Here is a 14,158-nt window from a genome sequence, read left to right on the forward strand (position 1 = left end):
ACCAGGTGCCAGCCTGCAAGACACTGGGCCAGCCAGAGGAGCAGGCTGGGCTGGTGACAACTTTCCCACGTTCTCAAATTACCAGCTGGATCTGCTGCCAAGTATCTTTCACAGACAGAAATCCCATCCTGGGAGCCGTCTGACCGCTCAGCTCTGCCATCCCCAGGATCTTCCTGGGGAAGGTAGTGACAGCCAGCAGAAACCGAGGGACAGTGTGCTGTGATTCCCAGTTCATCCACCTCCCTGTTTTCCCCTGGCTGTGGAGTTCCACTTACATGGAAGTCCTGTATTTGATGTCATCCTTCTCAGCCAGCTGCTCGCAGGTGAGATTCATGTGCTCCTTCCACAGCCCCTGGCACTTCCGACATGTTTCCTGAGGAGGATAACAAACATTAAAGGAAGGGAAAAAAAAAGACCCAGCACACCACTAACAACTTTAAGAACTGTAAAAAATTCCCCCAATTACCAGGTTCACCAGTCACAATGCAGAGCAGACTGCAGAGGTAAAAATGTGGTGCCAAAAGCCATCAAGTCCACCCGTTTCCTAACCAAAATCCTTCACTTTCGTATAAAAGGCTTCTAATTCCACCATTGATGGAAAACCTGCAGTTACATCAAAACCTCAGCTTCACCAAGCATGCAAGCAAATATATATATATATATATATATATATATATATATATATATATATATATATATATATATATATATATATATAATGTTTTGCAAGATCTCACAAAAATAAATGACTAAACAGCTGAAAACCACAGAATGTGGACAAACATCCATAAAACCATGGCAGAATATGAACAAATATTTACAAACTTAAACAAAACAGCTGGAGTAAACTTAGAGCAAGTGGCTGAACTCTCTTGTTCTTGCAAATTCTTTAGCAACAAGGCTCCAATCCAGGACTGGTAAAGTCGCATGGAGCAGGACTGCTGTAGAGGCACAATTGGGAAGGGAGCTTGGACCAACACCAGGGACAGAGCTGATTTTTTCAGTTGGCTGGCCAAAGAAAACAATTCTGTTTTGGGTCAAACAAGAGATTTTCCTTTAATTTGAGGAAGATTAAAAAACATCCAGATCAGACTTGAAAAAAGTACATATTTTATGATCCAACTGTTTCATCTTCAGGATGGCTTGGACTCTTAGATCCAACCTTCCCCCTGGCAGGAAAACCCATCTGGCTATGCAGCATCCTCTTCCCCTGCACTTCACAAAAGTCCCCAAAAGAGCTTTGCCCAGCCCTGGTCTCACTATCAGCAAAATACGTCCTCTGCAGAGACAGATCTGATTGCATTAACTTCATTTTATTTTAATGAAGAAATGGAACGTTTATGTGAGATATGAAACAAGAAAATGCTTCAAGACACACGTAGGCAGCAACACTCTTTTGATCGTGAATCAGACAAACAGGATGAAGGCCAAAGCTTCCAAGGAAGCCACCCTAGGAGGGGGGGATGCAAAATGGGGCCTTGTTTGTATCTGTGCTTGCTGGGAGATGCCCAACTGCTCATGCTTTCATCTGGAGAATGAAAGGCTCCTGGGCCTGGCTGGTGAGCCGGATGTGTTTGCAGACAGTGGGGTTAGGGCTGGAGCAAGCATGGAGCCAAGTGTGTGACTGCAGCCCAAAACTCAGCAGAGGATTTTGTGATCACTCACCTTGCAAATGCACCCCTTGGCAGGCAGGCACTGGTTTTAAGGGGCAGTAAATGCCTCGGGTTCTATTGATTCTCATGAATCATTCATCACACTCTGTGTTTTCCTGCTAAAGCTGTTAAAACAGGCACCATTTTGTGTGCATTTTTGGCAGGCCACATCTGGCTGCTGGAGGCACAGGAGGATCAGACTTGGAGCTGTTCACATACCTCCATGAGGACCCACCTTCCCCTTTATTCCCAACACCTGGCCACATGCCATTCTGAGATCAAAAGTGCCTTAGGTTGTTTTTTTTTTTTTTTATGTACACCAAGGGTTAAAAAGAGCCTTTGGAGCCCTGTTACATAGAACTGCTTCCCTTTGCCAGCAACAGAGATTTAACAGCTTTTTGCCAAGAGGGATGGCACATTTTCCAGCCAGGAGCCTGCTATTCCCAATTACTTAACTCCAGGAGCCTCCTCTGCTGCCCAAACGATGTCCTTCTGAAGCAGATGGTGCCACTTAGACCCTCATCCCAAGTCATTCCCTTTTGCTCCTGCCTCCGGCCTGGTGGCTATTGGAAACAGTGCTCTCCCTGGAGCCCAAGCTGCTGTTATTTGCCAAACAGTTGTCTCTTGCACTCAGGAAAAGGGCTTTCTGTGCAGGCAAGGAGAAAGGGAAGAGACATGGCTATGTAGATTCCTGGGATGGCCCGACAGGAGGTGTCTAGTTCCCCATGTGACTGCAGCACAGCGGGTGCCACCGCAGCTGTGCACATTTTTGGCATCCCTCCCAAGTTGTGTTGTCTTCAAGGAGCTGCAAACCCACAGGCAGCTGTATTTGTGCCAGTGCACCCCATGAAGGGGACAGTCCTGTGGATTCCTGACTCCCGAGTGTCACCTGGTGCTGCCTCTGACTGAGCCACGTCCTCTCCACGGGAGGCTTGGGAATATGTACCACACACGTGTCATTAGCAGAACCTGTTGTGATTTTTTCCCCTTATTCTACCCAAAACAATGGCACATTGTTGGACCCATTCACACAGAACTGGGGAGGAAGCCCACGGTTCAGACAACAGCTATTGCTCCAGTACCACAACTGAGATCACAGCCTTTGCCCAAGAAAAGTGACCTTTTTAAATTTCTACTGAGTCAAGCCAAACCCCCCTGCACATCTCATACAATGACAATTCTGAACTCTACAATTTCCACAAAGGGTTCTTTTACTTCAGAACCAGCCCTTTGTTTGATAATGGAAGATACCCTCCCATTACCGTATCAATTCACCTAAACATGCAGTGGAATAGCTCATTCTTTGCAACCAACCTAGATTATTTCCATGGGAAGAGCAGCACTTGGCACCAAGACTGGCTACAGCAACACAAGACACCACCTAAACTACAAAGAGGGAACAAGTCTTTCCCAGTCCTCAAATCATCTACTCCAAGTGTACTGGCCAAAAAGCAACTCAGTCCACCAAAATAAAGATCTTTCCCAACTTCTTCAGCACTTGGCCCCCAAACCCTGCTGTACTCAGGTAGAGGCCCTCGTGTTTTGGCTTTAACAGCACTTCAGCTGAATGCATCCTTTCTGGACACTGTGAATTCCACGTGTTTTCCTGCTTTCTCCCAGCCCACTCCTCCTCACAGGCAGGTACAGCTAAGGCAGCTCACTTTTTAGGAGATGAAGAAGTCTTGGCATTAGGAAACGCCTCCAAACCAGGCATGGAGACAGGAGATTAAGAATCTGCTGCCTGTTACATCTGCCTCGGCTTGGCAGGCAGCCTGGGACAGTCCATTACTGCTGTGCTGGGCCGAGGGAGGATGTGATGGAGAGGGTGTCTAATCGCACCCTGTAATCTCCTCACTGTACATCTGTTACAGGCAGTGGCTCCGCTTCCTCTCGCTGCCCGCCAGGAAGCAGCCAGGATTAACACAAACATGTTTGGGTTCAGGAGGATCCTTTGTTCCCAGGGTCAGTGCTGGATGTGCAGCTTTCTGTGCTCAGGGCCAGCCTGGCCAAGGGTGGACACTGCTTTTAGTGTGGGCAGCATAACCCTTCAACACTTTTGTTAATTGTCCCAGCACATAAGGTGGCAGGGAGTGTTTTATATGAATTTACCACCTTCCTCAGCACTTGTGCTGGTACTTCCAATGGATGCTACAGTTTTAAACACAGCCTAGACTTTTTTTCCCCTACACTATCATCAACTAAAAATAACTCTCCAAAGTCCATCCCACTCATCAGGGGGGCAAAAATCCCAAGTAATCAACATTTCCTTGCCAATCTCCACACTCTCTTGGCCACAGCCAGTAACAGAAATCACTTTTCCCAACTGCAACCTAAACAAATGCCACATGGACAAAAACATCAGATGATCCCCACAGATCCCAGGCCCAACTGCCCACGGCATTCCCACGTGCTGGCTGGTGCTGTAGGAGTTTACACGGAGCCATTTACTGACTGAGCAAAACGCAGGGAGGGTGGGGGAAACTCGACTTCAACAACAACAGGCAACAGCCCCGGCTGTCGTCACTGCCCTCCGTTCTCAGTGGTGGCTCTGAGCTTCCCTCAGCTCTCCATATGCTGGGTAATTAAATCCTTGTGCTGCTGCCATTCCCTGCATCCCCCAGGAAGGGCGAGGTGCACGCTCCAGTGGTCTCTGCCCATGGCACACGTGGGGATGTTGGCTGAGAGGGAGCTGAGGCAGCCTGGGACAGAGCTTCAGTGATTGATTTGCTGCTTCCTCCTGCTCTCGGACATGCAACAGCACAGGCTGACCCCAAACAGGCTGAGCTTTACCCAAAAGCAGATGGGAATGCAAGTGCCTCAGAACAGCACCTCAGAGCCAGTCCATTCTGTGCTGCTTTAATTAAAGAGCTGCAATTCCCAACCAGATGAGTTAATGGGAAAACAAAGAACCACAGTCTTCCTCCCCACAAAGTCTTACTTGTCCATAAAGCTGCACTGACCTTAACTAAAAATTGATGCAGAAGTGGCTAAATGAATACAACCTTTAAGCATGGATAAGCTCTCATGAACACACTCCTTCAGGGCTGTTTCTGGGATTTCCTATATGTTAAACTGGGATAAAGAAGCTATAATCCAGCTCAAGACAATCCATGTCGGTAAGAGACCCCTCTTTAGAGATGCACAAACACCCAGCACAGGGAGGGGTGACCCCAACTCCAAAGACTGCCCAGTGCAGGGAAAACTCCTTCCAGCGTGAATTGCTGTAGCAATATTCTGGTCCTGGAGCTGCACACAACAGGTGTGACAGGCAGCAGATACCAACCCCAAACACAAAACCGAGGCAGGCTGGAGAAAGGAATGCCATGCCTTGGATGGGTGATAGAGCAAGGGGCTGGCTGGGAGGACATCCATGTGTTTGGAGCTCCCCCGGGAGCACGGCTGTTCCCCAGGCAGCGCTGCCCCTCAGCGGCGGCTGCTCACACGGCAGGGACAGAGAGCAGGAAGGGAAATCTGACAGAAAAACTGAGGTTTCCTCTCCTGAGCACTGCCATGAGCTGCTCTGCGAGGGGAGAGGTCACAGGGAGAAATAAAGCAAAGGCACAAGTTTGGACTAGGCTGAAAGGATGTGCTGAGGCATAAAAATAGAGACCTAAGAGTCACCGGGAGTTAAAAGCTGGATAAGGAAAACATGTATTTATATCCAAAACCCACCAAGAACCATAGAAACGAATCACAGAATTATTAAGATTGGAAAATATCTCCGTCGAGTCTGATCTTTAAGAAGTGTGGTTAAAGCTTTTATATAGCCCTATCTTAAAACCCCACTACAGAAAATTATGACCCAAACCAATGCCTTCTGTTTTGCATGTTCTTGTAAGTTGAGCATATCTTAGTCCCACCCCATCTCTAAGATACTGGAGATAACTCAATGTCCTTTTCCTTCCAGGCTGGTTCCCATGAAGGTTTGGGTTATCTGTGTCAGAATCCCAGAACCAGAAATATGTGGTAACTCCCAACTCTTGCCTAAGTCAGTAGAACTGTCTCAGATCTGTAATTCAGAAGTTTCTGAAACACACAGACCAAAGCAAAATAAACTTTTCCCTCCCCAGAGTTTGACTATAAAAGGCCAGAACAGAAGGTTGTGGGTGAAGTGGTTAGAGACCTATGAAGCAAAAATATCTGCAGCTTCACACAAGAAGTGTTGCTCAGCATCACTGACCCTGTGACTGGCCAGAGGTGGAAACAGCACTAGCACAAGAAATTGCTCCTTGATCTCACACTGAGGGTAATCTGTGTATGAGAAACAGCTCTTTCATAGAGAAAGGTCATATTTAATTTGAACTTGAACAAAACTATGGTGGTTTTTTTTTTTCCATTCCCTGGAATGTTTGTAAAGAAGTATGTTTGTTTCAAAGCTACTTTCTCTCAAGCTCCAGGGCTGTGAGAAAAACATCAAAAGATGCAGGCAGCAGGCTGGCTGCAGAAAAGAGCACTGAAATGTTTGTATCACATCCATCGCACCAGGATGCCCTCCCCTGAGCTGAGGAACAGGTGTTTCTCACAAGGATAAGCTCTTCTCACCAAAATCATGCTTTTTTTTCTAAAGCTAGTCCCTAACTCTGAGCAGGTTGGTATCACATAAAGCATCTCTCCAGCTCATGGAGAAGTCTGGATACAGGGTGGATTGTGACATATCCAGAGGTGGTCACCCACCAGCCTGAATCCACCTGCAGTGCAGGTAGAGGAAAACACTGCCTGGCCACTTTAGAAAGGCAGATTAAATATATCCTGGGACCTCACACCATGCTGGCTAAATCACTGTACCTGAGGTCATATTTCTCCTTCCCAGGGAAAAAGAGAAACCAGCACATGCTACTGGAAACACATCTGTAGCTGTCAAGCACAGCTTTGCGATCTGTTGGACTGATTGCAGATAACAGCTACTGCCTTCCCAGCCAAGGTAAATAATTAAACACTAGCAGAGGAGTTCAAAGCCTCAGCAGCTGCCCCTCCTGCTCTCCCCCAGTGCACATTCCTGTACTCAATTCAGCAGAGCAGATCCAGGAGGTTACTCACGTAATCCTCTGCACAATCTCACAGAAAAAGGGATGCTGCTTCCAATAGCTGCAACTCTAAGTGATGAAATCTGACTGTGGAACTTGTGGAAACAATAGAGACCTTGGGAGAGGCACAGATTTAGATTTCAAGACAAGCAACTTGATTTTTAAATGCTAACTCTGGAAGGTCATGCCAGGGGTTGTACCCAAGGATGCCAAGAAGGTAAAGGCTAACAAAAGTAAGATATCTTATTTGCAGAGGTACCTGCTAACGATGCATTGTGAGACTGAGAGGAGGAACAATTACTGAAGTTAATTTTGAAACTTCCCTCTTACACCACCACATGATAAACAAATTCCCCCATCACCTCACCCCAGACACAAACCTCTACCCTTCGGGTGGCAGAAACTGAAGAGAGCCTCTTCCAGACTGCTCCTATTTTTCCCCCCATGGTTTTCTCTCCCCTTACAGTTTCCCAGATTTTATTATAACACAAAAAGATCAGCAAGAGGATCTATGTTAGAGATGTCCTCTCCTCCATCAAAAATTGCATGGACCCAGGTTTATGTAACACACCTACAACCCTTTTTAAGGAGTCTCTGCAATATAGCAATTTTGATGGTAATTTAGCAGCATTAACACACCTTGTTTTCAATTTAGAGCCTTTTAAACTGCAATCTCTACCTACAACAGAAGTTCATACTCCAGATCATCACAACCAGCAAAGGATGGGGGAAGGTGAACTGATGCTGGTAAACAGCTTTGGCCTAGGTACAAATCCACCCTCAGAAACTGGGCAAGCACAGCTTGTGTTGCCTGGGAAATGAAAGCCAGATGAGGGGAAAGCCCCAAAGTAATGTGTTCCTAGCTTTAAGCAGGGCAGACTAAACAAAAAATAAACAAAAAAATGTTAGGGAATGAGCAAAGATCGAGAAAACAGAAAGCAAAGGCATAATTTGCCTTCTAGAAAACTCAGAAATTCAGAAGACTTACTGTTCTAATGCCTGTGTGCTTCAGTTACTTCTTACCTTCTGTTCCCCACACCAGCACTGTGCAGACACATTTGCACCCCTGAATTGAACCACAGGGCAGCCAGCTCTGTAACTGTGATATTTATAGCAACAATATTTACCACAGAGGTATGAAAATGGCCCTGTGCACCACAAACCTTCATCTTGCACCTTCACCAATGTGACACTGTGTCACCTGCGGCTCATTCGCTGTGTTTAAAGAAGGCAGAGCAGAAACCAGAAGCCATGGCCTCACAACGACCTGCTGGAACTTCTGAAAAAGCCAAAACGACCAAGAAGTGTCACATTGTGAAACAGTTCACACCTGAGCTCCAGTGCAGAAATGCACTGGATTTCCTCCTGCAGCATAAAACCTATTATTTTGTACAGGTATCTGAATAACAATAATAAAATATATCAAGCAGACACATATACAACAAAACAAAGCAGAAAACTAATCAGGGAAATAGATGTGCTGGCAACTTATTGATTCCTCTTCTAGAGCCCCTGAGTGATCTTTTCACTCCCTCCTGCACTTAAAGCACCCACCAGCTGAACCTAGGTTTCTGTTTGGTGCAGAAGTGGTGAAAAAACCCTCAAAACCACAATTTGTGGGTGTTTTTTAAAGTTCTGCTAAGGTTATTTGGCCTTGCACGATGCAATGTGCCTTCCCAAGGCTGCAGGGAGGCTGGGGGAACACTGGGAAGGACCCAGCAGCCCCACAAGGAGCAGGGCAGAGGGGACAGAGGCACCTAAGGCCACTGTGGCTGCTGACCCCCAGAGCAGCCTAATCTTGACCAAAGCCGATCAAGCCGCCTTAACGCCCGTGGGGGTCAGGCAGGTTAATGGGGCAGTGCTGCAATGTCCTGCCGAACAAGGGTAACTCAGGACACGTTTTGTCTTCTAAGTAGAAAAACTGTTTAACTTGTAATTTAATTTTCGGCTAAGTCATACAATCCCCTTTAATTCACTTTTTTATTAGTTGTGGAAAAAAATGCGGGGCTTGGAAATGCTTCGGAGTAAGAGAAAAACCACCTCAGATCTGCAGACATTGAAGCTAAGCTGAGTTAGCAACTCCAAAAGGAGCCTCTGCACCTGCAGCAGCTCTGAACAACAGCTGGTAATGCAGCAAGACAAGCTGAGTTCCGCACAGCCACGTGAGACCAGGCAGGAGGCCGGGAAAAAGAGGCCAGGAACAAGTCCTGGCACCTCGGCAAGGTTTGTGGGGTCTCAGAGCTGTGCGGGACACAGCCCTACACAACAGCAGTGAGACTGGAACAGCACCCTGCAACCTCAGCGTTGTGAAATCTCAAGTGAAGAGTTCCCTTTCTGCCACGTTCACAAACACCCATCAGGAAGACTGGTTCCCCTCTTCCCCTCCATGGGCACATGAGTTTAATTAAGCACGCTGTTTAACGATTTGCACGGCATGACTTGTCTGCAATCCAGAGATGCTGCAAGCCTGTTATCTGTAAAAGCAGAAAAACCCTCAAAACCCCTAAAAAGCACAAGTTGTCTCATCTCCAGGGATCCATTTGAGACCCAGCTCATTCCCAAGCAGCAACAGTAATTTCTGCCATGACCCAACTACAACAGCAAAACTATCTAGAATATTTCATGTTGTACTGCTGCTGCTGATTTGGTTTTGAGGGGAGAATCCTGGCTGGTTCAGGAGAAGGAAAGCCCTCCTAACACCCAAGGCCACAGAAGAACAATGCTCATGGTGCAGGATGGGGGTCCACTGGTCACCTTTACCACACACAAACCATCTCCCTCCTCCTACACCCATACAGAAGGAAAAAAATACAAGAACTGTAAGTACAGAGAGCTTTGGCTTGGCTGGATGTAGAGTAAGGATCAAAACTGGTGCTGTGGGGTTACATTACCCAAAGGGTGAATTATTAAACTATGCTGTACATGCAGTTCCTCTTAAAGGATTAAGTCCAACACCCTCATGGGGGTATGAGCCACAGACAAGAATGCAGAGGGTGGGATACCCAAAGATTAAATCAAACCATTTTGGCACAGCACTAGTGAGGTATTTAGACACAGACCGGTTTCAGCCATTTCCCCAGCCTCAGAGCAACTTCCAGATCCTGTTCTCATTTTCCCAGGATGTCTATTGTAAAGACAAGGAGAGGAAGGAAAAAAGAAAAAAGGCATGATCACAAACACACCACCATTAAAACAGAGTTGAAGAATATGCGGATGCTACTCAGAACCACTTCCAAAGTGGCTCCCCAGCACACAGGGAAGCATTTAGCTCCTGCTGACCAGTTAGTGACCCTGGGGAAGAGACTTTCCACAGCAGCAAACCCCACTGTCAACCACCAAGGAATGGAAACACCTTTCTCCAAGAGATAAGTCCCAACCCTAACCCTGCAACTGGACACTGTGATCTGGTGAGGGGTGGCTGGAATGAAACAATCCCAGGACCATCATGAGAGACTCTCCTAACTAGTTACCGTCTTTTTTTGTCCTAATTTCAGAGCTCAAGTGCCACATAAGAACCAAAAATAATGTATCAGCCAATAGGTTTGGCACGGAAGAAACACGAGCTGTACCACTTAAAAAAGCAGCAGTTTAACTGAGTGCCTAATGAGCCATTTGCATTAACCTCGTGAAACAGGATATGAAGCACATTTAGCAAGAAACAGGAGATTGACTTTATTAGAAAAATACTTTTAAGGTTTAAATTCATCAAACCTTTTGTAGCCAGGGATGATTTGTAAAAGACATTTTTGGCTGACAAAGCTGGCTTTTGGCTGTCCAAGCCATCAGCAATTACCACCCAGAGGGACATTACCTGTTCTCAGCTAATGAGTGACACCAGTGCCAAACATCAGGCACAGACATTAACTGGGGTAGAAAATGGCTCTTTAGGGCTCAGGAAGGAAACTATTCTGAGACTTTCATAAGAATCCAGGACATTTCACTTGGTGTAAAGGAGACTGTAGAGAAGAAATGTGTATTGTTCTATGCTTATCTAGACTCAATCAAACTTATCTAAACTCAATCAGACACTGAAAACCATCTTGGGTTTGGACCAGATAAACCTCTCCCCGTGAAATTAAGGAGAGGCATAATTCCTAACTGCTGTCTTAAGCAACAAGACTGAAAATCTAAGGCACCCTTCAAACAAACAAACCCATCACCTCAGGGTCGATGTTGTAACTTGGTTTATTTTAGCCTAGAATTTACTATGTCGCAAATGCCATCCCCACCCACTGGGCTCTGGTAAGACCAGCCCCTTCCTCCTGCGTGACTTCTCGCTTCCACTTCTGACCCAGGATTTTATTGCAAAGGGAAACCAGGGTTATTGGCCATAAAAGGAAAAGAGCCATCTGTCACATTTCTGTGGAGGGGAGTCAACTAAGAGGAACTTCAGTGACTTCCTTAAAACTCCGGAAACACCAGAGGCCACTGCCGTCCCCCCTTATAAGGATTAAAGGACTTTTCTCCCGCTTCCATCAGGGATGCACGTGGGCACCAGCACCAGACAGTGGAGGAGCACAGATGTCTCATTCCGAAGGAAGACAAAAGGGAAGGGAAAGAAAAAAAAGCAGCAGCAAACAGGCAGTTTAGGGAGTTCTGCCCCAGGCTCCCCTGCTCTGCGAGGACACTGCAGATGCACCCTTTTCCTTGGTGACCCAGTATGCTCCTTTCCACGCAATCCTACTGATGCATCTGCTGGAATTAACAAGCTGAAAATTCCATTTACATCAAGAATGCATTTGGCCTTTTAGTTGTGGCATGTTTATTTTTGCTTAACAAACCTCTATGTTTCTTCCATCAGATATTATTCTGAATTCCTGACCTCAACTATGGGCATGCTCAAATCAAAAATAAGGGGAGTCAGAAGTTATTTCATTCAGGAACATTGCTTTTTCATTAAAAAAAGCAATCTTTTACATTTACACCACTAACCACAGCTCACTTGAACTCACTCAAAACACAGATGAAGGTGAGATGTCCCTGCACTGAAAATCGCTTGGCAGCAGCACACTGGACCTCGTATTTCAGATACATCAACAAGAAAAGCTGACAGGACAATTTCATTTTTGTTTCACTTTCAGAATCACATGAAACAATGCAGCAGTATTGGGTGGAAACCACAAAAATGATTATGAGCCCAGAAGTAAAAGCTAAGACCTGACAAACAAGCTCAGGTTAACAGCACAATGGTTCTTGGGGAGAAAAATCAGTGCGATGCCCACAGGGCATCTTAAAATTCCAAAATGTCGCTTATTGTAGGGTTGGGCTTTTTTTTTTGGAGGGGGGAGGTTTATTTCTGAGAAAATGACGTAGTTGGGAGCTTCATAATTTAAGAGTAAGCCAAGGAATCACTGTTTTGTAGTTGCAGTGGCTCCCAAGTCTCTTCCTTACAGTGGTTCCCACATTCATGAATGGTGCCTCCCCACTTCCCAGCACCAGCCTCTTAAACCAAAGGAGTTCCAGTCAGAAGGGAGCCAAGCAACACAAGATAGTCTCTTCCTCTTTACACTGTAGAAAATACTACTTTGTCCCACACCAGACCTTAGAACAAACAGCTTCACTCTGGCCAAAGTCTCCCACTGATCTCTGGGAAGTCCCACTAGTGGGGCATATTCCAATATTGAGCTTCAATTTCATTTATCCATGTTCAGCTACATAAGCCAAACTTTTGGTAACACATTCTACAACCCAGTACCTTTGTGAAAAGGTTTGGGGTGGTGGGTTAGATGCTGCCCAGCAACCAGAGAAAGACCCTCAAACCCTCTCCCCTTTTTGAATACCTAAACACTATTGCTTGACTTCCCAGAGCACAAAGAGGATATATTATAACAGGAAACACAAAACCTTCACTTTTTGGTTTTGACCACCAACCCCGAACCTCTCCCTTGGAAGAGCAGCTTTTCAGGAGTAGCTTGAAAAACACCTGTGACTTACAGCAGAGTCTTGTTACAGGACAGGAGAATGTTCCCCCTCCACAAGTCACAATAAACCACCAAAATAAATACAGGTCAGAGGAGCATCACCCAGCTCCAGGCTTCAAGATTTCTTTGGGTGTATTGTTTGAAACAGTCTTATTAAATCTCATCTTCACTACCTACTGTTGGACCACTTGGGTCCCACTGCTAAACCTGAGGCTGATGTTTTTTTGCCAGTAAGCCAGTGGCCTTGGGATAAGTGTTACTTATCCCAACAACTTCCAGTGCCAGTTTATTTTATAAAGCAAGACCCTCAGCAGAGATCTTACTCAGAGGGGAAAAAAAAAAAAAAACCAAAAAAAACCCAGAAAAAAAAAATCCCAAGCAGGTATAACATCTGACTTCACTGTTCTTGAATGCAAAACCCTGCAAGCCCTTTTTGACACGAGGCTCCTAAAAATAACTCATCCTTAAAAAAGTCCAGTTATTTTTATACAGTCACAAGAATCACTGGATTGCTTCTAATTACCCCATCCTTCCTTGGAATGTCTATTTGTGCTCAACACAACTGGCTGCGACACCAGTGAAATCATAACACATCCTGAATTACAGGCTACTGGATAAGTTTAGTTTCACCTTGTGAACAGTTTTGAGAAAATGACAGTTAAAAAAAGTCCATTCTACTGCGATCTTTGTAGTCTGTGTTAAAAAGGTGCCAGTTCAAAGCAGAAACAGATCTTACACTGGCCATGACTGAAAACCAAACCTGTTGGTATAGATTAGAAATGTTCCATCTAAACAGGATCTGCATGCAGATTCCTAAAAAGCCCCTAGATCAGGACTACTCTATCGGACTTCTTTGTCTTTCCTATAAATACATCCTTACTGCCCCTGGCATCCAGGGCACGCAGACTTTGCTCCAGAGAGTGGAAACACAGAGGAATCTGCTCGAGGCACACGAGCAATATGGACAGTTGTCCATCTGCACCATGCCCAGCCATTCCAGCTGGACCCTCATGGTAACCAGGCTATCACTGCATGGTCCCGTGGTGCAGTCAGCACTCAGTTGTTACTGGAACTCATTACTGCACATGCAAATATTTGCATGGAAAACTTGCTAGATGCTTATTCATAGGAGGCCTGGCTCCTGCCCGATTTCCTTAATGCTCCTCCACACCCTGAGGGGAAGAACATTTCCAGAATTATTATCTACAGCCCGATCTTCTTCTCCCAAGCTGCATCTCAAAGTTGGAACTCACAGCATACCTTTCTGCTATTATTTAACACTTTTTTTTCCTCACACCATCTTTCTGCTATTGTTTCACACTATTTTTTTTTTCTCCTTTAAAAACGTGATGCTTTTATCTGAAGAGTCATCCATTGCAATTTGTATTGTCATGGCAACAGGACTCCCTCCCCTGCCCAGAGCCCATCCCCAGGCTCATTGTGCTCATTACCACACGGGCAGGCAGCACCCTGCATACAGATGAACCTCTCAACCTGGGCTGCTCTCCCTGCAGCTGGACTGACACAGCTCCTGACATGGGGTTATGGTTGCACCACAAGA

General features: G+C 45.8%; 1 protein-coding gene across 1 annotated transcript in view; it reads right to left on the reverse strand.

Annotated features, from left to right (window-relative positions):
- RNF216 (ring finger protein 216) overlaps positions 1-14,158 on the reverse strand; it is a 76,544-nt gene that overhangs the window by 14,109 nt on the left and 48,277 nt on the right. The window contains exon 15 of the mRNA XM_066329792.1: positions 276-373. Within this exon, the coding sequence (XP_066185889.1) occupies positions 276-373 (98 nt within the window). The remainder of the gene's footprint in view (positions 1-275; positions 374-14,158) is intronic.

This window comes from Sylvia atricapilla, chromosome 15 (assembly GCF_009819655.1).
Source record: "Sylvia atricapilla isolate bSylAtr1 chromosome 15, bSylAtr1.pri, whole genome shotgun sequence".
NCBI lineage: Eukaryota > Metazoa > Chordata > Aves > Passeriformes > Sylviidae > Sylvia > Sylvia atricapilla.